The sequence below is a fragment of the Schistocerca serialis genome, chromosome 2 (assembly GCF_023864345.2).
Source record: "Schistocerca serialis cubense isolate TAMUIC-IGC-003099 chromosome 2, iqSchSeri2.2, whole genome shotgun sequence".
NCBI classification, from domain to species: Eukaryota; Metazoa; Arthropoda; class Insecta; order Orthoptera; family Acrididae; genus Schistocerca; species Schistocerca serialis.
Genome location: NC_064639.1, coordinates 428,449,044 through 428,475,376, shown reverse-complemented (window position 1 = coordinate 428,475,376; position 26,333 = coordinate 428,449,044). Strand labels below are relative to the sequence as shown.

Sequence of the window (26,333 nt, the reverse complement as noted above, 5' to 3'; positions counted from 1 at the left end):
GATCTTAGTAACACAAGATTATTAGAGAAATGTTTACATGGTAGGCCTCAAAATCCAAATGAAAGTTTCAACAATTGCATATGGGAACAGATAACAAAAACTGCCCTAGTAGGACTAAAGACTATGAAAATAGGTGTGCTAGATGCTGTTCTATGTTTCAGTGATGGTGCAGTGTGAAGGCTTAATGTTATGGAAATGATAGGAGTGCCTGGTGGACAAATATGCAAAGATCTCTAAAGCTCTAATAGCCATTGACTGAAGGAGACTCTTCTAAGCAGAAAAATCAGTGGTGGAAGCCACTAAAGAAGCAAGAATAAGGAGGAGAAGTGTGAAAAAGAGAAGGGAGGAAGAACAACACAGGAAACAAGATGAATATGGACCAGGGGTGCATTAGTGCCATGCAAGTTTAATAGAGAAAGCAAGTTTTAACTTTAACTTGAATTTCAAAAAAGTTAAATTATTTCATGTTCTGGTACACTTTGGCTGAAAACTATTAAAGACAGAGAGCTGAAATTTTGTTTACTGCCTTAAAACATGCTTAACTAAAAAGTAGACTACACTTACGATTTAACTTTGAAAATAAAATTCTTTTTTGAGCAAAAACCTAAATTCATTTCCAAAATTTTTGATAGTCATACTTAAAAATTTTTATACCACAATTTATGATAGCACCATCTTTTCAATAGTCTACTTTAAACATAATAGTGTAAAGAACTTACAGGAAAAAACTAAAGCTTCTATTATATTTGTATTTTGAGTAATGTGTACCTATGAAGTACATAAATAATTAGCATGATTTATTTCACTTGCATCAAAAAAATACAATAAAAAAAAGTGTGAGAGCTAAAGCTGTGGGTCATACATAAAAATTTTCCCAAAGGATGTCTTAAAAGATGGTAAGCATTATATGGGCTTCCAAATCTTATTCATTGAGCTACACTGTTGAGAAAACTGACAATTTTTTCAAGGTTTCCCATGGTATACATGGGCTAGTCTTGTTAAGAAATTCCTAACAAAAACAACTTGACAAGTGACTTTCCAATAGTCTTCGGCAGAATATACCTAATGACATTCTTTCCATGATGGCATTAGCAGTTACTCTACTTAGTTTCTACTCTGAGACAAGGGATACATGACCTGGAATATCATAGTATCTGTAAGGTGCAACACCATAGCCTGATTCTGCAGTTGGACCATTCATCATAACAAATCAAAAATTTGCTCATCAGTGTCCATAGTCAATCTAGAAATCTATGAATTACAGGCAGAATAGGAATTGGCAGTTTATTAAACAAATTCCAAGTATGCAATCTATCTCCTTCTCTTGTACCAACTGCTTTTGAATCACCAAATTCCCTAGGATCAGAATCCCTTTCTCTAACCGTATTAATTTGCCTGTTCAGCAAACTTCCTTGAGTTGCAGCTTAATTACTTTATCACGTAAAGGTTAAATTACTAATTTCTATTTAGGATCAGAGATAATGATGCTGAGGTCTTCAAAATGGTTAATGATACGATTTAGCTGTACCTGCATCGCAGTACTTGTGCGCGAATGGGGGTACTACTCTACAATAACTGTCGGGGACGGCCAGCTTGTCCCACGCATCACCTGATCGGACTACGGCTGTGGCTGCCCGGGATACTGCCCACATTGAGGCTGACCCCTCACCCGTGGTAGAGTGGGAGGTCGTCTCGAGGTGTGGCAGGGGGCGAAAGACATTCCGGAGGGCTGAACGGAAGGCCTCTCCAGTTTGTCTAACGAACCAGTTTCAGGCTCTGTCTCCAGCTGATACTGATCTTCGGCCGGACATGGCTGCTTGTCCTGTTCCAGAGGTTGCCCCTCAGTCTGCAAGATCTGGGTGGTCAAAGAGGGTGGGCTTACTGGTACTTGGGAGCTCCAACATCAGGCACTTAATGGGGCCCCTTAGGGATATGGCAGCAAGAGAGGGGAAGGAAACCAATGTGCACTCCATGTGCATACCGGGGGGGAGTCATTCCAGATGTGGAAAGGGTCCTTCTGGATGCCGTGAAGGGTACAGGGTGTACCCATCTGCAGGTGGTTGCTCATGTCAGCACCAATGATGTGTGTCACTATGGATCGGAGGAAATCCTCTCTGGCTTCCGGCGGCTATCTGATTTGGTGAAGACTGCCAGTCTCGCTAGCAGGATGAAAGCAGAGCTCACCATCTGCAGCATCGTCGACAGGATTGACTGCGGACCTTTGGTACAGAGCCGTGTGGAGAGTTTGAATCAGAGGCTGAGACGGTTCTACGACCACGTGGGCTGCAGATTCCTCAACTTGCGCCATAGGGTGGTGGGGTTTGGGGTTCCGCTGGATAGGTCAGGAGTCCACCACACACAGCAGGCCGCTACATGGGTAGCAGGGGTTGTGTGGCGTGGACTGGGTGGTTTTTTAGGTTAGATGGCCTCGGGCCAGTACAGAAAGGGCAACAGCCTCAGAGGGTGTGGGGCAAAGTCAGGGCATGCGGGGACCAAGCAGCAATCAGTATTGAAATTGTAAACTGTCGAAGCTGCGTTGGTAAAGTACCGGAACTTCAAGTGCTGATAGAAAGCACCGAACCTGAAATCGTTATAGGTACGGAAAGCTGGCTGAAGCCAGAGATAAATTCTACCGAAATTTTTACAAAGGCACAGATGGTGTTTAGAAAGGATAGTTAGCATGCAACCGGTGGCGGCGTCTTTGTCACTGTTAGTAGTAGTTTATCCTGTAGTGAAATAGGATAGTTCCTGTGAATTATTATGGGTGGAGGTTACACTCAACAACCGAGCTAGGTTAATAATGGGCTCCTTTTACCCCCAAGCTCCTGACAGTGGCAGAACAACTGAGAGAAAACCTGGAATACATTTCACATAAATTTCATGAGCTTGTTATAGTCTTAGGTGGAGATTTCAATTTACCAGATATAGACTGGGACACTCAGATGTTTAGGACGGGTGGTAGGGACAGAGTATCGAATGACATTATACTGAGTGCACTATCCGAAAATTACCTCGAGCAATTAAACAGAGAACCGACTCGTGGAGATAACACCTTGAACCTACTGATAACAAACAGAACCTAACTTTTCGACTCTATAAGTGCAGAACAGGGATCAGAGTAATAGAAGGCAGATTTCAGACTACCTAACAGATCAAAACGAAAATTTCTCTTTGGACACTGACAAAGTTGAGTGTTTATCAAAAAAGTTCAAGGCAATCGTAAAATGTGTTTTAGACAGGTACGTACCAAGTAAAACTGTGAGGGATAGGAAAAACCGACCGTGGTTCAACAACAAAGTTAGGAAATTACTGTGAAAGCAAAGAGAGCTTCACTGCAAGTTTAAATGCAGCCAAAACCTCTCAGACAAACAGAAGCTAAACAATGTCAAAGTTAGCGTAAGGAGGGCTATGCGTGAAGTGTTCATTGAATTTGAAAGTAAAATTCTATGTACCGACTTGACAGAAAATCCTAGGAAGTACTAGTCTTACGTTAAATCAGTAAGTGGCTCAAAACAGCATGTACAGACACTCTGAGATGATGATGGCATTGAAACAGAGGATGACACACGTAAAGCTGAAATACTAAACACCTTTTTCCAAAGCTGTTTCACAGAGGAAGACCGCACTGCGGTTCCTTCTCTAAATCCTCGCACAAACGAAAAAATGGCTGACATCAAAATAAGTGTCCAAGGAATAGAAAAGCAACTGAAATCACTCAACAGAGGAAAGTCCACTGGACCTGACAGGATACCAATTCGATACTACACAGAGTACGCGAAAGAACTTGCCCCCTTCTAACAGCCGTGTACCGCAGGTCTCTAGAGGAACGGAAGGTTCCAAACGATTGGAAAAGAGCCCAGATAGTCCCAGTCTTCAAGAAGGGTCATCGAGCAGATGCACAAAACTATTGACCTATATCTCTGACATCGATCTGTTGTAGAATTTTAGAACATGTTTTTGCTCGCGTATCATGTCACTTCTGGAAACCCAGAATCTACTCTGTAGGAATCAACTTGGATTCCGGAAACAGCGATCCTGTGAGACCCAACTCGCTTTATTTGTTCATGAGAACCAGAAAATATTAGATACAGGCTCCCAGGTAGATGCCATTTTCCTTGACTTTCGGAAGGCGTTCGATACAGTTTCGCACTGTCGCCTGATAACAAAGTAAGAGCCTGCAGAATATCAAACCAGCTGTGTGGCTGGATTGAAGAGTTTTTAGCAAACAGAACAGCATGTTGTTCTCAATGGAGACGTTAAAGTAACCTCTGGTATGCCACAGGGGAGTGTTATGGGACCATTGCTTTTCACAATATATATAAATGACCTAGTAGATAGTGTCTGACGTTCCATGCGGCTTTTTGCAAATGAAGCTGTAGTATACAGAGAAGTTGCAGCATTAGAAAATTGCAGCGAAATGCAGGAAGATCTGCAGCGGATAGGCACTTGGTGCAGGGAATGGCACCTGACCTTTAACATAGACAAATGTAATGTATTGCGAATACATAGAAAGAACGATCCTTTATTGTATGATTATATGATAGTGGAACAAACACTGATAGCAGTTACTTCTGTAAAATATCTGGGAGTATGTGTGCGGAATGATTTGAAGTGGAATGATCATATAAAATTAATTGTTGGTAAGGCGGGTGCCAGGTTGAGATTCATTGGGAGACTCCTTAGAAAATGTAGTCCATCAACAAAGGAGGTGGCTTACAAAACACTCTTTCGCCCTATACTAGAGTATTGCTCATCAGTGTGGGATCCGTACCAGGTCAGGTTGACAGAGGAGATAGAGAAGATCAAAAAAGAGCGGTGTGTTTTGTCACAGGGTTATTTGGTAAGCATGATAGCGTTACGGAGATGTTTAGCAAACTCAAGTGGCAGACTCACCAAGAGAGGCGCTCTGCATCGCGGTGTAGCTTGCTGTCCAGGTTTTGAGCGGTTGCGTTTCTGGATGTGGTATTGAATATATTGCTCCCCCCTACTTAAACCTCCTGAGGAGATCACGAATGTAAAATTAGAGAGATTCGAGTGCGCACGGAGGCTTTCCGGCAGTCGTTCTTCCCGCGAACCATACTCGGCTGGAACAGGAAAGGGAGGTAATGACAGTGGCACGTAAAGTGCCCTCCACCACCACACACCGTTGGGTGGCTTGTGGAGTATAAATGTAGATGTAGATGTAGATGTAGATGTAGAGATTGACTTGTATACTATCCAGAAGAATGTCACAAATAGAGCAAGCACCACATACCTCATCTACGGTGTTTGAGGTGACAACAAGCCCATAACGTAGTGCCCCGTGCAACTGCAGCACCAACTTGGCCATGCTGCCATCCGCCTTTTCCCTGCAGATGCCAAGCTCATCTTTTAGTTGATCTTTAGTGAGATATGCTGAGAACTGGTCACTGATTGATGAGCCACCCTTATTCTTTAGAACACTTGTAACAAAAATGTCTAAGATAGCAGACTGTAAAAAAAAATCTTAAATTTTTAACCCCACCATTAGACAGTATCAGAACCCTGCCACTGAATTACTACCATGGTCTGCTACAGATGAAAGTGGTATGGAGCCGGTTTAGAGAGGTAAAGTTCTGGGCCAACCTACAGGTATCGAAATTTAAACATATCATTTTATTTAAACAAGAAAAAAAATTCACACAAGACAAACTCTGAAAAAAGCTTAAAACACACCAGATAAGAACAGGACCTACCACCAGAATTCATGAATGCGACTTTACCAGAAGGCAATTGGTGACAGAACTTAGTAATATCTAAAACAGAGCACAATTTACTCTTGTGATTTTATGAAAGCAACACTCAGAACTTTTAATACTACCAAAATAATGACATTAGTATTAAGCATCACTACCAACAATATTTTCTATTGCAACTTAAAAAAAGCAAGTATTGGTACAATAAATTTGAGCAATTGCTGGCAAATATATTTATATACATTAGGCTTAGCAGCATTAGACTAAGCATATGGCCAGCCATGCAAGTTTCTTAATGTAGCCCCATTAGTACAGCTTAGAAACAGCATTAAGCTTTATCCAATTGTAAGTGACAGCCTGTTTCAGCAGAGGCAGAGCATAGCATGTTTAGAGAGTGAGTGTACTGTGACCATAAAGGGCTGTGGTTTTTGTTTTTTTTTGTTTTTTGTTTTTTGAGGGTTGGAAGCTGGCAAATATATTTATATACATTAGGCTTAGCAGCATTAGACTAAGCATATGGCCAGCCATGCAAGTTTCTTAATGCAGCCCCATTAGTACAGCTTAGAAACAGCATTAAGCTTTATCCAATTGTAAGTGACAGTCTGTTTCAGCAGAGGCAGAGCATAGCATGTTTAGAGAGTGAGTGTACTGTGACCATAAAGGGCTGTGGTTTTTTTTTTGTTTTTTGAGGGTTGGAAGCACTGGGGGGGGGGGGGGGGGTCGGAGCAAGCATCACAGGAAAACTATATGTAAACTCGGTTCTAGTGTCCAGGTGCATGAAATATGTCGATAAGAAATTCCAGCACGATGTGTGAGTCATGTGCTGTGATCTGCTTCCTACTCATTCAAGGAATAACACCCACTGAATTTTCTTGCTTATCAAAACAGTTTATGAAGAAGGTGTTATGAACAGAACAAGTGTGTTTAGGTGGCAGAACAAATGTTCATGACCGACAGGAGAGTGGAAGACCTTTCATTTTGACTAATGAGTTGGTGCAAAAACGCAAGGAAAATATTCATGAAGATCACTGATTGACAGTGGATGAAGTTTCTGTGATATTTCCACAACTTTCTAGGACTCTACTATATGAGATACTCACAGAAATGCTGGCTTCCAGAAACTGTGTGCAAGATGGATCCCAAAACAGATAAGAGAGCAGCACAAAAAAAAAAAAAACCAGATCAGTAGCACCTGCAAGTTCTTGATTAGTGTGAACTGGAAGGTGAGGATTTTCTGAGCAGAACTCAAAAGGAGTATTCAAAACAAAAGGAGGTGAATGCTAATGAGAGGAGTGTGCTTATTGCACAACAGTGTCTGTTGCCACACAACCTTAGCCATCAAGTAACACTTGGACTCATTTGTTTGTGATGTTTTGAACCAACCCCCCAACTCTCACACTCCCCTGACTGTCATCTTGAGATTATCATCTTTTCGTCACCCGGAAAGCACACACATGAGTGGTATTAAAGTTTCAACTGATGAGCAGGTGCAGAAAGAGGTTCTGAAGTGGAGGAATGAGCTGTTTGAGGGGGGGGGGGGGATGAAGATGCTTGTGCCATGGCTCACCACTCACACTTTACTGGATGGAAAATATGTGGAAAAATACCTTGTAATTTTTTCAAATAGACTTTTTCTAAAAAAAATATATAAAAATCTGGTACACTTGCTTTCTGAACATGCCTCACACTTATTTAAGGTACACTGGCCCCAATTCCAGGGTCCATGGATACGAAAAATAAACAGACAGGATTACAAAGCCCCCTTCCTATAACACACTTGACACAGATGAACGATGTTAAAAATTACCAAAATGTACATAGAACAAGTTGAGATTGAAAGAACAACTCATACTCACAAGGTACAACCTTAAATAAAATTTGGATATCACATCACAGTAGTGACTTAATTCACATGAGGTTTATAATTTTGAATGAGGCCACCAAGCAACATGCATAGTAAACAGGAGACTCAGATTCTATTCCCAGCCTTGGTACAAATTTTCAATCACTGCTTCAGTCTATATACATAAAATCATACCTGTATGAGACCAAAAAAGTCTCTGAAATTGTCATTTCATTTGTATAAATATTCGCACCTGGGTTTCAGGCTGCATGCATCATTTACATTCGATGCTGAGGTGCTATCCTGGAAGATGGAGAGCCTCGACAATTCTTTTAATGTGTAATGGGGAGTGTAAAGTAGACTGGGGTGGCACTGAAAATTTGGATCAAGGAGGTAGGCATGCCAGGGTAATCTGTGCAGCTGTGTGAACTACTGTGCCAAGGTGGCTTATTGGCTAACGCACCTGCCTAGTAAGCAGGAGACCCAGGTTCGATTCCCAGCCTTGATACAGTGCTTCAGTCTCTATATGTAAAAATGTGACAAGACTTTGCCACATGCCTCCACTAATACCACAATATCAATTACAGACATCACTAGATAACAATTTAATAAAAAACCTTACACAACTACCTCAAAGATTCTACTGTGCTCTGACAAAATTTGGTAGCTAGGATGGCAAGCAACACAGATGATAAGATCATATAACAACATACCATCCATTAAAATGAAAAGTGAATGCTAACTGTAAATTCAGAGTATTAGTGTATAAATCAACACCATCCCAAATAACAGAGACTGCAAGCAAGTGGGTGTTTCCACAATATAACTGTTGTTCAGGAAGCAACAGGATGTAACCCAAAGGCAGCCCCATGTGCAATGACTGGAACTATCTGACAGGTAAAAAAACTGAACTACCATCACAAACAACACAGATTTCTTACAGATACTTAAATGTTGAGCAAAAGTAAAATGTCTAACTGTCCCATCGGAATAAATTTCCCATAGAACATTTTTTATTGGCCAAACAACAAAAATCAGCACTTCAGACCAGCACTGACTATCGTTTTGAAGCTACCATCCAAGCATACCATTGGCCATAAAGTCACTGCTTTGCTACATGTAGTCAGTTCATAACAGGAAGAGCGACTACCCACTGCAATCATACTTAAATCACTTGTCACAAGATGCTGCCTCCACCACTGGTGGCAGGGTTACTGTGCTTATGAGTGCTTCACAACAGCCCTCATGTACCAGCTCTTTTCAGAGTTTCCTGTAGGTCGTTCACTGCTACCATAGCAGTCACACGGCAAAGGTCTCCAGTGTACTCTGCCACTATGGCAGTCCAACATTACATGCCATCACCCATACATCACAACTTGAACTAGGGGTTGTATTTTGGGAGGTAAATGAACAAACAATAAAATCTAATAAAATTATGATAAGTGAGAGAGGAGTTGTATAGAACAGAGAAGCCACCCAAAAAGTGTGCAGGTAATGTACTAAACGTAATATATACCGGCTCTGTTGATTGCTGCAGAAACTTGGGTCATGAAGAAAAGGTAAAAAAGTAAAATTTTCAATGAAATGAAGTTTTTCAGAAAAATGATATGAAAAATTGAACTGTTAGGGAGACAACACATGAGTAAACCCCACTAGACAAGAACAAAAAGTTATACCAAGATAGGCATGTGAAGAGAATGAATGAGATAAGGATGCCTAGGAAGGTGCACATATCATAGATGGGTGCCAGAGTAAGGAGAAAATCATGGATCAAGTGGCTAAAAGTGGAAGAAAGCAATTGGAAGAACAGGGAAGATTGGGTCAGACTAGTGACAGAGGGATGGTGGGAAGACTGGAGAAGAACAAAAGGCTTGTGTTTCGTGCAGACCATGGCAGAGGTGGGATGCTGTACAATATGCAATATGATGAGGTGATGAATCTATGATGCTGGCAATAAAAATGTACAGAAATATGATAAGGCTTTCATGACTCCACAAAGCAAACTCAGTACTGTCTGTTAACAAGAAAATGTGGATGGATCCAATGTGGAACTACACAGCTGTTGCTGCCATAGCCATTTTATGACCATATTAACAGCAAACAATGAATGTCATCCCCCTCCATGGTTGACTATCAATCGCTTTGTTATTCTGATCTAGGTAAGTAACTAACAAAGCTGCATTATTCATAGCTAAAACAAGAAGAAAAATACACCTTAACATTTTATTGAACACAAGAATGAATTATGTAACTGACAAATTTCTTGAACTTGATAGTTAATACCAGTGAGACAGAGGCAAAGCATTTTTGTAAACCAGTAAATTATACTTGTATCAGTTGTAATCATTAGGTCATAGGGAAAACACAACACATGAATAAGAAACACTCATGATTTCTGTTACGAATTTTGTTGCACATTAGTAACTGGTACAGACATTAAAGTACATCACATGTTTTAGAAAAACAAATACATTATATTAGTTATAGAACACATTGCATTTAATCTGTACTATTATCAAATTTTGTGTAATTGATAGCTTCATCATACATTTGCTACATTTTAGTGTAATTGATAGCTTTCCTGCAGAAGCTCATCTACAGAGTGGAAACACTGTTTATAACAGGTGATGTCCTGACTGACTGACTCATCAGTATCCAGCCCAACCTGCTAAGGATAGAAACTTGGTATTTGGAGAGGGTGTTGATCTTATACTGTTGATGTTGTTTAATAAGAAACTTTTGAAATTCCATCCCTAAGGGGATGGAATAGAGGATGAAGATATTTGTGAAATTATATTGTTATATAAAAACATGTTTAAAGCTAAATCTATGAAAATTGATATTTGACTTCTAAAGAAAACTGTATTAAGGAATGAAAGTTTTTATGGAAATATCACCACAAGAACTCAAATGGCAGGGTTAACGAAGTCCTCTGACTCGGGCTACCAGAATCATGTTGAGTTTAGAAGCAGATTCAGGAAGGAACATGCTTCAATGGCCTTGATAACTGTGAAAAGTTTAGAAGGTTTTGCAGTTTGTGAACGACATAAAAATCTTTGCAGACTGTAGAGTCTACACAATTGAAGCAGCAGGCACTAAGCTAGTATGACATTAAGTACTGTGTATTTGTGTGTGTGTGTGTGTGTGTGTGTGTGTGTGTGTGTGTGGGTGGGTGGGTGTGTGTGTTTAAATTACAAAATATATTCAAATGTCAGAAATAGTCCCAGAGTACTTACAGTTAAGGCAATACATAGGAGTAGTTTACCATTGCTTACCTAGTCTCCCTCCCTACACTTTCTCTTTCATTTCCCAGTCTGTTCAAGTATTTTTATCACTTATCACTAGCTTTATCCTCATCAGTGATTGTTGACATGAAAAATGTGGAGTTTCAGCATGCCCCAGAGTACATATTAAACTGTATGGTCTCCTATAACTGGTTGGGTAAGCCATTTCAGTGGTCGGAGGAACCCAAGGCATACCATCTCCAGAACTATCACGTCTATTAAAGCAATGTAGTGTTCAAACCAATGTTAAAGGTTATGACAGCTTTAGCTTATTTAATTTGGTAATATTGAAAATACATCTGTTTTAGATGTAATGTAATTTGGCTTCCAATTTCAGATACATTCCAGAAAGTCCTGAATGGAAGCCTAAGAAGAAACTAAGGAAGAAGAAACAAATACCATTTGAAGATGATGGTCTGAAAACAGATAAAACTGCTAATGAAATACATGCAAATTTAGGAGGAAGGTAAGATGTCATAACAAGTGCCAACTCTAAGTATGTGTGTGTGTGTATGTGCGTCTGGAAAGCAGTAGGTAAAATGCTAGTAATTTCTCTGTGCTGCTATGTGTTTCCAGACACCATGTTACGTTAAATACACATGAGTAAATGAGTGGTTGCCTTTCTTCACGTTTGCTTATTTTCATGTTCCAATTATTACGATTTTACTTGTGAATTTTTGTTTCTCCGTTACCATAGGATGACTATAAGATAGAGAGATCTGTGCCAGAAAATTAACAGTTCTGTGTATTGGGCATGTATGTAACCAATACAAAGCAATTTTCTCATAATTAATTGCCTCTATAGCTATGCAGTGGTGCTGGTTCAAATCCTTATGGTGGAAGAAATTTTTGTCACATTTCAGTGTTTTCATAACAAAAAACATTCCCATTTATTATTGCAGGCTGGTTGAAAATAGACTGGCTCAAGATCAGTAAAGTGTATAATCTCTTAATCTGTCTGTGTTATTTAGTATTCACTTAAAGAGTTACTGATCATGTTGTTTGAATTTTATCCCTCAGAAGTTTAGAAATGCGACCAAAATACATAACAAATAAGAGATGTACATAGATCTAAAAATGGATTGGATTAAGGAATGTTGTTGTTGAGGTCTTCAGTCTTGAGACTGGTTTGATGCAGCTCTCCATGCTACTCTATCCTGTGCAAGCTTCTCCATCTCCCAGTACCTACTGCAGCCTACATCCTTCTGAATCTGCTTAGTGTATTCATCTCTTGGTCTCCCTCTACGATTAAGGAATATGATTATCAAAAGTACAGAAAAACTCTTCATTAAATTTATTATTCACATCTAAAGATTTATGTATATGCAAGTCACCTTTTTAGAAACTGAAATGTTATTTCCAAATTATTTTTGTAGTATTGTACCTGGGATCATCCTTGGGGGTAAAAGTTACCTGAGGTGATGGGCTCTCTACCCTCCCCCTCCTAGTGCCACAGTGCAGAAAGTCTGTATTCCACCTGCAGTCAAGCCAATAACTGTGAAGAAGGCTTGCACTGAAGACTTTACCTTATTCTTTACTAACACTGTAGTACCATGTTGTTGTTTTAGAGGTCTTCAGTCCAAAAACTGGTTTGATGCAACTCTACATGCTACTTTATCCTTTGCAAGTATCATCACCTCCAGATAACTACTGCAACCCACATTCACCGGAACATGTTTGCTGTCAATTTTTACCCTCCTTCCACTTTCTTTAAATACTAACTGATACTTCCTTGATATATCCGAATTTGTCCTATAAACCACTCCCTTCTTTCAGTCAAGTTATGCAAAAAGTTTTTTTCTCTCCAATTCTATCAGTACCTCCTCATTAGCTATGCCATCCACCCATCTAATCTTCAGCATTCTTCTGTAGCACCACATTTCAAATGGTTGAACTGCTTATTGTCCACATTTCAGTTCTATACAAGGTTACACATCACACGTATGCCTTCAGGAAAGAGTTCCTAACACAAAGACTTATATTTGACATTAACAAATACCCTTCTTCAGAAATGCCTTTCTTGCCACTGTCAGTCTACATTTTATATCCTTTCTACTTTGGCCATTATCAGTAATTTTACTGCCCAGACATAAAAACTCATCAGCTACTTTTAGTGCCTCATTTTCTTTTCAAAACCCCTCAACATCACTTGATTTAATTCGACTGCATGCCATTACTTGTCTTTTGTTTTTGTTAATGCCATCTTATATCGTCCTATTTATCCATTTAATTGCACTTACAACCCTTTTGCTGTGTGTGACAGAATTACAATGTCATCAGCAAGCCTTGAAGTTTTTACTTCTTTTCCTTAACTTTGATTCTTTCTCCAATTCTTCTATGACTTCCTTTACTGCTTGCTCAGTGTACAGATTGAATAAAACTGTTTCACTACTGTTTCAACCACAGCTTCGCTTTATACATGCTTCTATATACTTACATTTGTCCTCTATCCTTTCCTTATGACCGTTTTGCACTTTCTGCCAATCTCATTTTTTAGACATTTGTATTCTATTTTGCCTGCTTTATTTGCTGTATCTTTAGATTTTCTCTTTTCATGTGATTCTCTGCTGCCTTCACTATTTCATCTCTTGAAGTTATACATTCGTCTTCACTGTATTCCTTTCCCCTGTTTCAATCAATTATTGCATAATGTTCCCTTTGAAACTTTGAACAACCTCTGGTTCTTTCACCTTCTTCAGGTCCCATCTACTTCATTTCCTACCTTTCACAAAATCTTCCATTTTAATCTACAGTTTATAACAAATAAATTATGTCCATCTGCCACTGGAAATGTCTTGTAGCTTAAAATCCAGTTCCAGAATATCATTATATAACAAATTTGAAACCTCCCAGAGTCTTCAGGTCTCTTCCACAAATACCTTTAATCTTATCCTCCCACACGTCACCAGTAAGTTTTTTAGTCTCTTCATAAAAATTGATTTATTTCACAAGAACCGAGAGGTGTAAGATGTACAAATAACTTTACTTATCTTCATTTTCTCATTGTTGGTTGCTGTTTGTCATATCCAGGGGTACATTCTTCAGGCTGAAGTTTTTTTTTAACTTTGTGGGTTCCAGATGACTAGATAAACTTTAAGTAAGACTGTTGCATGATTTCTAATTGCACCTGTTTTTTTTTTTTTTTTATTATGTCTCATTCTTCTACATTAGACTGACTTTACAATCTCCACTTCCATAAAACAGAAATTTACATTGTTATCGCCACACATAAAAACACGCCCGATTCCATCAGAGGCATGCCCACTACTACTACATTCTGCAGTACTAACAGTATTCCAAAGAGTTAACAAAACAAAAGAATTTTCAAACTCTCTTGACAAAAGAAGAATCTTCACCAAGTTACATCATTATTTTATAAATGAATCCAGAAACAAATTTAATAATTAGAGTCAGATTGTAATTAATAATAGGCATTTTAAGGGTGCCAGATATTTAGAAATTTCAAATATTTCTAAAAGAATAATAATTTTAGCTGTACATACAGAGTTAGTACATATTGATTGTAACAAATTAATTTCCTTTTGTACATTTTAGCATGAAATATAATACATTGTATACAAAATCATATGAAATTCTTTTAGTTATACAGCTGAGATGATGTTCACCTATACAAGATTCAAAAATATTCCTGGTATCAATTATTTCTATTAAAGAAAGCTAATGTTAGAACATGGTGTCCCAATACAAACGTTCTTTCATGATTCTTTCACCAAGTGTCAGAAATGATTAAAATATACTCTGTGAAAAATTTTACCAATTGACTTCCTCTTTCATTCCTTTTCACTTCCTCTTTCATTCCTTTTCCTGGTCCATATTCTCCTACTATTTTACCTTCATTTCCTGCTACAAATTACAGCAACCCATCACAATTAAAGTTTTGTCTTCCATAACTATATGAATAATTTCTTGTATCACATCATACATTCTTTCAATCTCTTCAATAGATGCAGATCTAGGTAGCATATAAACTTGTACTACTGGTGTGTGTTAGCTTTGTGTCTGCCTTGGTTATGATAATGCATCCACCATGCTGCTCATAGTAGCTTACACTGACTCCTATTTTTTTCATACGTTATTAAACCTACTATTGCATTACCTCTATTTGATTTCGTGTGTATAGCCCTGTAGTCACCTGACCAGAAGTCCTGTTCATCTTGTCACTGGACTTCAGTAATGACAGCTGTATTTAACATCAATCTGTCGATTTCCCTTTTTAAATTTTCTAACCTACATGCCTAATTAAGGGGCTTAACATTCCGTGCTCTAATCTGCAGAATGCCAGTTTGGTTTTTCCTGATGGATATCCTCCTGAGTAGTCCCTGCCTGGAGATCCAAATGTGGGACTGATGATGATGTTTGGTTTATGGGGCGCTCAACAGTGCAATCATCAGCACCCAAATGGGGGAGATAGTAAGCCAAACCATAAACAGAAGCATAGAAGAGGCACAAAAGGGATGTAGAACTGAAAAAGGAAGGAACAATGGAATAGTGGAGATGAAGCATTTAGGAAATGAGAGTATCAGTTGATGTCATTAGGAGATAGTCTGAAGGGAGACATTACTACAATTTAAGCCCAAGTTGGAGGCTGGTACCTAACATGTTATAGAGCAATTTTTCATCTGAAAAGTTCTAAATTACTGGTACTAGATGAAGTACTGTATTTGTGTGTGTAATGAAGCAGTGCTTAGATTATGGCTGCTGTGTTGCAGGACTTGCTCTTTGTCAAGGTCCTTGGGGATGAAAGAACCATCTGAAATCCTACTACCACCTCACAGTTTGCTTCTGTCATCAACATTCTCCATGAACATGATTCATCTGTTGAACACTTTCTCAATCTACACCCACCTTTAAAACAAACATCTGATGTATTTTCTCTGCAGCTTATTCAGTTTCATACTTTACCAGACCAGTAAGTACATGACGTTTAAGTATTTGATGTACAAATAGACGAAGGTTACTCTCATGGGAACCAGGATACTCTCCAAACTTTTCATAAGCCAGTAAAATGGGACTTTCTGGTGATATACTGATCTTTAGCGTGTGTCTTGTTCAATCTAAAACTAAGAAGAGGCTGGACTGCTCTATTTTATATGCTTTTTCACTTTTGCTCTTTTTTTTAAAAAATGTGGATCATTTTACCTGATGTTTATTCTACTTCACTAACAGACATCACTGTTTTTCATTATATGGCAAACCACCACCAAACTGCTGTGTATGAGAAAGTCATTTCTTTCCAGATACAAAAATTTATTTTCTTGTTTTGAAATTTATTAACTCAGATTGTTTTCAAAACTATGTTACAAAGTACAAATGAATGTCTGCCAGTTACTAAGAAGAAATATTTACTTGCAGCATATTTTGTGACATACATGGTTGAATATGCAATAGGAATACCAGTTTATAAAGATAAACAAATCATCTCAAACACAGAGACATTTCACTGACTTCAGTATTCCCAAATCTTTTTGACATACTAGCCTACAATGGAAATCTGTTTTGCACTTCCGGGTATAACTTGCTAAATGCCACAGCCTTTTATAAAGGATTCTTTAATGAGAAAGCCATATATGCTCTCATAAATAAGTACTGGCTGAGCATAAAAGGAAAAACTACCCTGTTGGTATATTCTGTGACTCAGACAATGACTCTGATTGTGTGGGCCACGGAATTGTACTTCAGAAACTAAAATGTTATGGAGGTGGTGGCATCCATCTCATATGATAATAATAATAATAATAATAATAATAATAATAATAATAATAATAATAATAATTTTATTGTCTTTAAGCCATTACAGCAATAGACAAAGTCATACATATAATACAATACAGTACAGTACATGCTATAGAAGGACAGAATTGTTAAAAACTTTACAGTTTAATACCACAGGTCATAAAATCCTTTACATTGTAGAATGGGTTTATAACTAACCAGTCATAAAGTGTTTGTTTGTATTGTTGCTCTGGTAAATTTTGTATACCTTGTGGAAGTTTGGTAATATATTTTTTGGCCCATAAGTTCATAACTGTTGACTGATTTTGACAGTCTGTGGTAGGGCATATAGATAGAGCTGTTTGTCCTAGTGCTGTAACAATGTGTATTTGCCCTGCATTTTACTTTAGGTAAGTTCTTTTTTGTGTAGATTAAAACATAATAAATATATAGGTTTATTACTGTCATGATTTTTTGTTGAGTAAACAAAGGTTTACAATGAGCCTTGTATGGTGAGCCTGTAATTATCCTAATAGCTTTCTTTTGCAGCAGTAGTATATCATGCACACAAGTGGAGTTTCCCCATAAAATAATGCCATAGGATATGATGCTTTGGAAAAATGAGTAGTAAGATACTCTAACATAATTTTTAGGTACACAGTGCATTAATCGCCTTAACAAATAGATTACCCTAGACAATTTACAGCTAATATACTTAATATGTGGATTCCAAGAAAGTTTATCATCCAAATATATCCCCAAAAATTTAACACAACTAGGATAATCTGATGGAAACTTGTCTTTTAAACTAAATACCATCTGCTGGGTTTTGCTTTCATTAAGCAAGAACCCATTTGCTTTAAACCAGAGTGAAGCTTGCTCAATTGTCTCTGTAACACATGTTTTAAGGCTATTAAGATCATTACTGCTGTTCAGAAATGTTGTATCATCAGCATAGAGTACTGTTCTGGATTTGATAAATGATGGCAGGTCATTTATCATTATTAGGAAAAGGAAAGGGCCCAGCACGGATCCCTGCGGAACACCTACCTCAACTTGTTCTATACTGGACATTTCTTTCCCAACACAGACGGCTTGCTTACGGTTTTGTAAATATGATCTTAATAGCTTAAGGCTGTTACCTTTAACACCGTAAAAGTCCATTTTTTCGAGTAGCAGTGTATGTTCTACACAGTCAAAGGCTTTGCTTAGGTCACAAAAAGTCACCTGGGCAAAGCATTTATCTTCAAATACTTGATGGATGTATTTAACAACATTGTCTATGGCATCAATGGTTGACAGGTTTTTCCTAAAGCCATACTATGATCCACTTATTAATCCTATGTTATCAAAGTAAACAGATAATTGTTGGTAAATTATGCATTCTAGAACTTTTGAGAAAACTGGGACTATGGATATTGGCCTGTAACTAGAGACACAATTTTTATCTCCTTTTTTATGTACTGGAACTACCCTAGACAGTTTAAGCTCATCAGGGAAAAAACCCTCCAGTATACACTTGTTTATACAATACGTTAGGGGGTACACTACACAGTCTATTACTTTCTTAAGCATGTTACAAGACAGGTCGTATATGTCTACACTGTCTGATGATTTTAACTGCTTCACTATTCTTAACACAAAACCAGGTGAGATCTCAGAAAAATTGAAAGTACTTGTGTTTGTTGATGACCTAGCAACATTTTTTTGACAGTAACTGTGATGAGCTGATTTCAGGTTTAATTATAGCACTTCCTACTTCCTCAACTGATTTAATAAAAAAGTCATTAAATTCCTGGGGAGAGATACTAATTTTGTCACTTCTTTTATCTTTGGCGACACTATTTATTAGAGTCCATGCTGCTTTGCACTTATTGGTGGATTTCTCAATACTTCTGAGATTTTGTGCTTGTTTGGCTTCCACAATTGCTTTTTTGTACTCATTCCTAGATCTAACATAGGCTAGTTTAGCATGGTTGGTTTTCAGATTTTTATAAATATTGTACAACAACATAACTTGATTTTTCATAGTAGACAGCTGTTTTGTGTACCATGTATTTTGTCTATTTGGAACTTTTGCTTTTAGGACTCTGTCAGTTACTTTGCATTTCTTTATTGGTATGCAGTCATTAAAGTGTCCAAAAAATGCTTTGAGAAACCTATCAAATAGTACCTTTGCTGGCAGATAATTGCTTAGAGTATAATGTGTCTCATCATAACACAGGCCAAACCAATCTCTGTTAGAAAGGGACGTACGAAACCTGTCAATTTTCTCATCTGTGACTGGTCTAGTGACCACAACTTCTGGGACAAACTTATTTACATAACTCTTATCAAGAGGGAACCTACTTGTATAATTTAAAGATACTGAATCATGATCAGAATACGGAAATACTGTCACAAAACATGATTCTTCTGTTGTTTTAAAATTTACAAAAATATTGTGAAGACATGCATGTTCTCTTGTAGGTTTGTTATTGACTGAATGTAAGTTGCACTGTCTTAGTAGGTTTTGGAGTTCAGTGACAGTACGTTTTTGTGTTGTGACATCGAATTCAGCATTCACATCTCCACCTATCACAATATCATAATGTATCCATCTAGTATCTGTAAGTACATGTAACAGCAGGTCAAGTTTTTCTAAAAATACATTGGTTATACCCTTAGGTGACCTGTACAGGGAAATTACAACTAACTTAAAACTGTCTATTACTATACCAGCAGCTTCAAAGTTCTGTTCATCACACAGAAAATCTAGATCTAATCTATTGAATGTACCGCTAAATGACTTGTTAACATATATTACCACACCACCTCTTAAATGCAATTTTCTGCAGTAGCTACTGGCTAGAATATAATCATCAAATTTAATAAATGTAAGTTCACTCTCACTAGCCCAGTGTTCACTTAAACAAAAGATATCAAACCTATTTTCTAATCCAAAGTCATTGACAATAAATTCTTTATCCCTTACTCCTTCAATGTTAAGATAACAGATTATAAAATCAAACCTGTCTTTCTTTACAGATGAACTATTTTGCTGAGAGGCTATTATATCTCTGGCACTATTTATCTTATGGGCTTCTTCCCCTTGCTGCCTTCTACTAAAAAATCATTTAGACGTAATGGAGGTACAGTTTTCCGTTTGCCCGCTACACTTGATACTGCTTCTACTCTTGGAGGTCTCTTCGCGTCTTCTTGTTCATGGCATGATCTAAGTGGCTGGGTTCCCACTGTAGGTAGTTCAAATGTTGCTGCAGAATGGACAGCTGGATCACCTGTTGGTACACTTGTTGCTGAATATGCTGCCACTTTTGCTGTTTCTGTTATCTTAGTTCCTGAACGAGGTGTTCTACCTGTTGTAACTGTAGTTACAGCTTCCTCTCTCCCAGCACATTCTTTTGTAATCAGTGATACCTGATGCTGTGTTACTGCTGCAACTGGAGTACATGGTAGGGAAGATACTCTGCAGGTGTCCTTTACCAGTGGTAGTGGAATAGGATCACTTTTCTTACATATAGGAGAAACAATATCCACTACCATTTTGATCTTTTGACTGAGCAGCGATTTGCCCCATTTATTTAAATGCATACCATGTGTTGTGAAGTGCTGTCTTTCAAGATCGTCAATACTGAGGAAAAAAGCGTTTGGAGTGGTCTTGCAGATCCTTTCATACATCCTGTTTGCTTTTTGGATTTCTCTGTTCACACAAGAAGATTCAGTAAGGTCATGTCTGTGTGGAATGCCTACAACAATAACTTTTTGATTCTCTGTTGTACGAAGCACATCTCTTAGCACTCTGTTTGCTACTATTAGTTCATTCTTATATACGTCGTTTGCACCGCCCAATATTACAATGCATTCACTTTGTGTCACGCTATTATTGTTTTTATAGTTTTTCAAAACTTCTTTTAGGCCTGCTCCAGGTTTCACAACACTTGTCACATTGAGATCCTGCTGGAAACGAAGAATTCCTGCAATTCCTCTTCCGTGGCTGTCAGCAGGGTGAAGCTTATAACAGAAAACAGCATATAATACTCAGCTTGGGAATGAAACTTAACTTAGAAGGGAAGGTCCATACAAGGTTCAGTACTAAGTGTACTTAAACAACTTTCTGATGACTGTCTTTGAGGTAGCCTTCACCCCTCTCAGTGATGTGTTTTTAATCTCCTCTGCACTTGTAAAGTGCTGGGCCTTGAAAGTTTTCTTAGTTTTTTCAAACAGAAAAAAGGCACATGGGCCCAGGTCTGGCAAATGTGGGTGCTCGGGCATTGTTTTAGTATTGTTTTTGACCAAAAATTCATGAAGAAGCAATAAAGTTCAAACAGGTGCATTATCTTTGTGCAAAAGCCATGAATTTTTTTTTTTTTTTTTTTTTTGATTCTTCCACTGGGATTGTTGAGCCTCAGTTTCGATGTCATATCCATAAACACATGTTTCTGTGTCTATTGTGGCATATTTCAATAGTTCCCCATCATTGGTGACTTAATCCAGTGACTCCTGAGCAAATAGCATTTGTCACAGTTTTGGAGCAGAGTTAATTGTCACCCATTTCATATAACTGATATGCCATCCTCAAATTCCTGATTGTGATTTGCTGATTATTCATAATTATTTCCTTTATTCCATGATTTCATCAGTTGATGATATTCTCGTGGAGAGCCCAGGATGCTTGTCATCTTCATGGCCTTCTCTGACACACTTATACCACTCATAAAATCTTATTTTACTCATACTAGACTCACCAAAATCAATTTTCAACAATTTAAAAACTTTGTTACACTTTATTCCATTCTTATAGCAAAATTTAATACAAATGCTTCAATCCACTTTTTTTTTTACAAAGTAAACAATTGCAGGTACTACCAAAAGAAACATAACAGTTTTGAAAGCTGACAGCAGGCTACATATCCAATATGGCCAACATTGTACAGATACTGTTTAGGTCTGCTTACCACTGCACCAACAAAAAACTGCAAACTGGACTAATATAACACACAAAATTCCCGTTGTTTTTAACATACCTTCTATTGTGTAAAGTAGATCATCCCCACATCGTGCAGAAGCGTTTTTAGGGACTGTGGAATTCTTATATTCACTTCCCAATGTATTTTCTACTTTTCTGATACAATGTCATAATGCAAGATTGAAAAATAATTTTCATATACACATTGCCTCCACATCTAGGATTCAGAATGGAGTTATACACTACAGCATGAAAGGATTCAACAAGCTCTCATCTAACATAAAGCAAGAAATTGGGAGTCCCTACCAGTTCAAAGTAAAATAATAAACATACATCAATTAGCCATTCTTTCTGCAAATTATGTGAATATCTAAATTCAGAGATAGAAAAGCTGTGATAGCTACATGGAAAGTAGTAGTGATCATTGTAAAGCTGCACAACAAGTAGTAATGTACTATACAAATGATTAATTTCCCCTGTTAGTTATATAGTTCCATATCCCATTAATCATATGTTCGATTAATTTTAATGATGTGGAACAATGTTGGTTGTTTTTTTTCCCCCCTAGATGTAAATTAATATTTCCTACCTACCACCATTTACTTATTATATAAATTGAAAAATACCATTGTAATCAAGTAATAGGAAGCTACCAAGAGCTGGCAAATAGCAGCTATAGAATTGGCTGCAGCTGAGATGTTGGTAGCTTTCCTCTGCATCTACATCTACATCCATACTCCGCAAGCCACCTGATGGTGTGTGGCGGAGGGTACCCTGAGTACCTCTATTGGTTCTCCCTTCTATTCCGGTCTCGTATTGTTCGTGGAAAGAAGGATTGTCGGTATGCTTGTGTGTGGGCTTTAATCTCTCTGATTTTATCCTCATGGTCTCTTCGCGAGATATATGTAGGAGGGAGCAATATACTACTTGACTCTTCAGTGAAGGTATGTTCTTGAAACTTTAACATAAGCCCGTACAGAGCTACTGAGCGTCTCTCCTGCAGAGTCTTCCACTGGAGTTTATCTATCATCTCCATAATGCTTTCGCGATTACTAAATGATCCTGTAACGAAGCGCGCTGCTCTCTGTTGGATCTTCTCTATCTCTTCTATCAACCCTATCTGGTACGGATCCCACACTGCTGAGCAGTATTCAAGCAGTGGGCGAACAAGCATACTGTAACCTACTTCCTTTGGTTTCGGATTGCATTTCCTTAGGATTCTTCCAATGAATCTCAGTCTGGCATCTGCTTTACTGACGATCAACTTTATATGATCATTCCATTTTAAATCACTCCTAATGCGTACTTCCAGATAATTTATGGAATTAACTGCTTCCAGTTGCTGACCTGCTATATTGTAGCTAAATGATAAAGGATCTTTCATTCTATGTATTCGCAGCACATTACACTTGTCTGCATTGAGATTCAATTGCCATTCCCTGCACCATGCGTCAATTCGCTGCAGATCCTCCTGCATTTCAGTACAATTTTCCATTGTTACAACCTCTCGATACACCACAGCATCATCTGCAAAAAGCCTCAGTGAACTTCCGATATCATCCACCAGGTCATTTATGTATATTGTGAATAGCAATGGTCCTATGACACTCCCCTGCGGCACACCTGAAATCACTCTTACTTCGGAAGACTTCTCTCCATTGAGAATGACATGCTGTGTTCTGTTGTCTAGGAACTCCTCAATACAATCACACAATTGGTCTGATAGTCCATATGGTCTTACTTTGTTCATTAAATGACTGTGGGGAACTGTATCGAACGCCTTGCGGAAGTCAAGAAACACGGCATCTACCTGTGAACCCAAGTCTATGGCCCCCTGAGTCTCGTGGACGAATAGCGCGAGCTGGGTTTCACACGATCGTCTTTTTTGAAACCCATGCTGATTCCTACAGAGTAGATTTCTAGGCTCCAGAAAAGTCATTATACTCGAACATAATACGTGTTCCAAAATTCTACAACTGATCGACATTAGAGATATAGGTCTATAGTTCTGCACATCTGTTCGACGTTCCTTCTTGAAAACGGGGATGACCTGTGCCCTTTTCCAATCCTTTGGAATGCTACACTCTTCTAGAGACCTACGGTACACTGCTGCAAGAAGGAGCGCAAGTTCCTTCGCGTACTCTGTGTAAAATCGAACTAGTATCCCATCAGGTCCAGCGGCCTTTCCTCTTTTGAGCAATTTTAATTTTTTTCAAAGGACCTTTCTTTTTAATTTACACAATAAAATTTAGTTCTTATAAGCATTGATAGAATTATCAGTATAACAATAATTTCCTTTAATACGGTATATAGATTAAGTTTCTGAGATTTCCATGTCTTTTTGTTAATGTACACCTTGACTCGTTCTACGTTTATGGAAGTTCTTCTTCATGACCGGATCCATGGAATATGGGGACTGAAAGAATGAATAAACTGAAAAATCATAAAGGCTGAGGACTGTACAATCCAAACAGGAATATTTGTTACACTGTTAATCTTAAAAAATCTACATTTGAAAGTAACAACCACAAACTAAACTTAGTTTTGTTCACTGTGAATGGTGAATGAAAAAAAAATGCAGAAAGTCAACAGCTTCAGACAGAAGCAGTTAGTTACTCAAAAAGAAATAACTGATAGCAGGCAATACTTTTAAGGTTTCAACTCACAATCAGAAGTGAAATTATTAATATCTGTTTCAAGAACACCAGTTGTTCTTATTATTAGTAAGTCAAAATGTATATACAACTTTGATACATAGCTATATCTCACCAAAATGAAAAAAAAGTATTTCATAAATACTTGGACGGACTGCCTATAGAAAAACTTTTGTCTGCATTGCAGAAAGAGACCACTGCATCCATTACAGTTTCACTTCCTTAATGTATATTATCCAGAAAATGCCACTTTGACATTTTAAGTGAGCTAAATTAAATTATTTTTCTGTTATCTAATGAGATATTTTGTCTGCATAAACTATAATTCCCCACTGATGTATTATAGCATCAAGGAGGTACATCTTTCTGTTATAAACCTGTATTTTATCCAAAAAGCAGGAAATAAATGTATGACATAGCAAAGGGAATTTTAATTATCATATTTTTTCTGGATACATAGACTACTGGCAGCACAATTCGTTGTCACTGATTTGCCTTGGCACACATTGATATACTGCTAAAATCACTTAATAAGAAACACCAAGATAATTATGTTTTCTATAATTACAATCATCTCACTAGCATCAAGGCTATCAAAAAATCCACAAATGGCGGAATTAAAAACATCAAAAAGAGAAACAAACAGAATCTATATTTGAGAGCTGTTTATGTTTTATCCTATTTAAATAGATTGAATGGTATACATGAAAGTTATTTCAAAGGAACAGTGAAGATTGGACCATTCTAGAGACAGAGTGCAACATTTAAATTTTAAAAACATGTGAAGGTAGAATCTGCCATGGTTCCTATTCGTACATCACTTATAAGGAAAGAATAATGTGAGCAAAAAGAGGTACAACAGGTGGACTGCAGGTGGTTGAAAAGCAGGTTTCTGTTTAAAAAGTTCAGAGTTAGTTTTTTTGAGTCATCAGTCTTCTGACTGGTTTGATGCAGCCTGCCTCAAATTTCTCTCCTGTGCCAACCTCTTCATCTCAGAACAGCACTTGCAACCTATGTCCTCAATTATGTGCTGGATGTATGCCAATTTATGGCTTCCTTTACAGTTTTTGCCCTATACCGCTTCCTCCAGTACCATGGAAGTCAGTCCCTGATGTCTTAACACATGTCCTATCATCTTGTCTCTTCTCCTTGTCATTTTCTTCCAAATATTCCTTTCCTCTCTGATTCTGCAGAGAACCTCCTCATTCCTTATCTTATCAGTCCACCTAATCTTCAACATTTGTCTGTAGCACCACATCTCAAATGCTTTGGTTCTCTTCTGTTCTGGTTTTCCCACAGTCCATGTTTCACCACCATACAATGTTGTGCTCCAAATGTATATTCTCAGAAATTCCATCCTCAAATTAAAGCCTATGTTTAAAACTAGTAGACTTCTCTTGGCCAGGGATGCTCTTCTTGCCAGTGCTAGACTGCTTTTGATATCCTCCTTGCTGTGTCCGTCATTGGTTATTTTCTGCAACAGGTGGCAGAATTCCTTAACTTCATCTACTTCGTGACCATCAAACCTGATGTCAAGTTTCTCGCTGGTCTCATTACTGCTACTTCTCATTACTTTCATCTTTCTTCGATTTACTCTCAGTCCATATTCTGTACTCATTGAACATTTCTTTTATTTCCATTAGTGCTTCTTTGATGAACAGATTGAACAGTAGGGGTGAAAGACTGCATCCCTGTCTTACACCCTTTTCAATCCAAGCGTTTCGTTCTTGGTTGTCCACTCTTATTAGTCCCTCTTGATTCTTGTACATATGTATTTTACGTGCCTCTCCCTATAACTTACCCCTATTTTTTGCAGAATTTTGAACACCTCGCACCATTTTACATTGTTGAACACTTTTTCTAGGTTGACAAATCCTATGAACGTGTCTTGATTTTTCTTTAGTCTTGCATCCACTATCAACTGCAATGTGTGAAATGCCTCTCTGGTGCCTTTACCTTTCTAAAGCCAAACTGATCATCATCTAACACGTCCTCAGTATTTGTTAACCTCGTTATGTTATTCTGTTTAACTCTGCCATTAATACTGAAAATTACCCACAACCCTTAAGAACCAGAACCATATAACATCATAAACCATTTTTCACAAATTATTTCATGAACTGAATGATCCAGTTGTGT

General features: G+C 37.8%; 1 protein-coding gene across 3 annotated transcripts in view; it reads left to right on the top strand.

Moving 5' to 3' along the window:
- Positions 1-26,333, top strand: part of LOC126457288 (organic cation transporter protein-like) — a 312,321-nt gene that overhangs the window by 228,256 nt on the left and 57,732 nt on the right. For all 3 annotated transcript variants that reach the window (XM_050093458.1, XM_050093459.1, XM_050093460.1), the window contains one exon: positions 11,179-11,307. In XM_050093458.1, the coding sequence (XP_049949415.1) occupies positions 11,179-11,307 (129 nt within the window). The remainder of the gene's footprint in view (positions 1-11,178; positions 11,308-26,333) is intronic.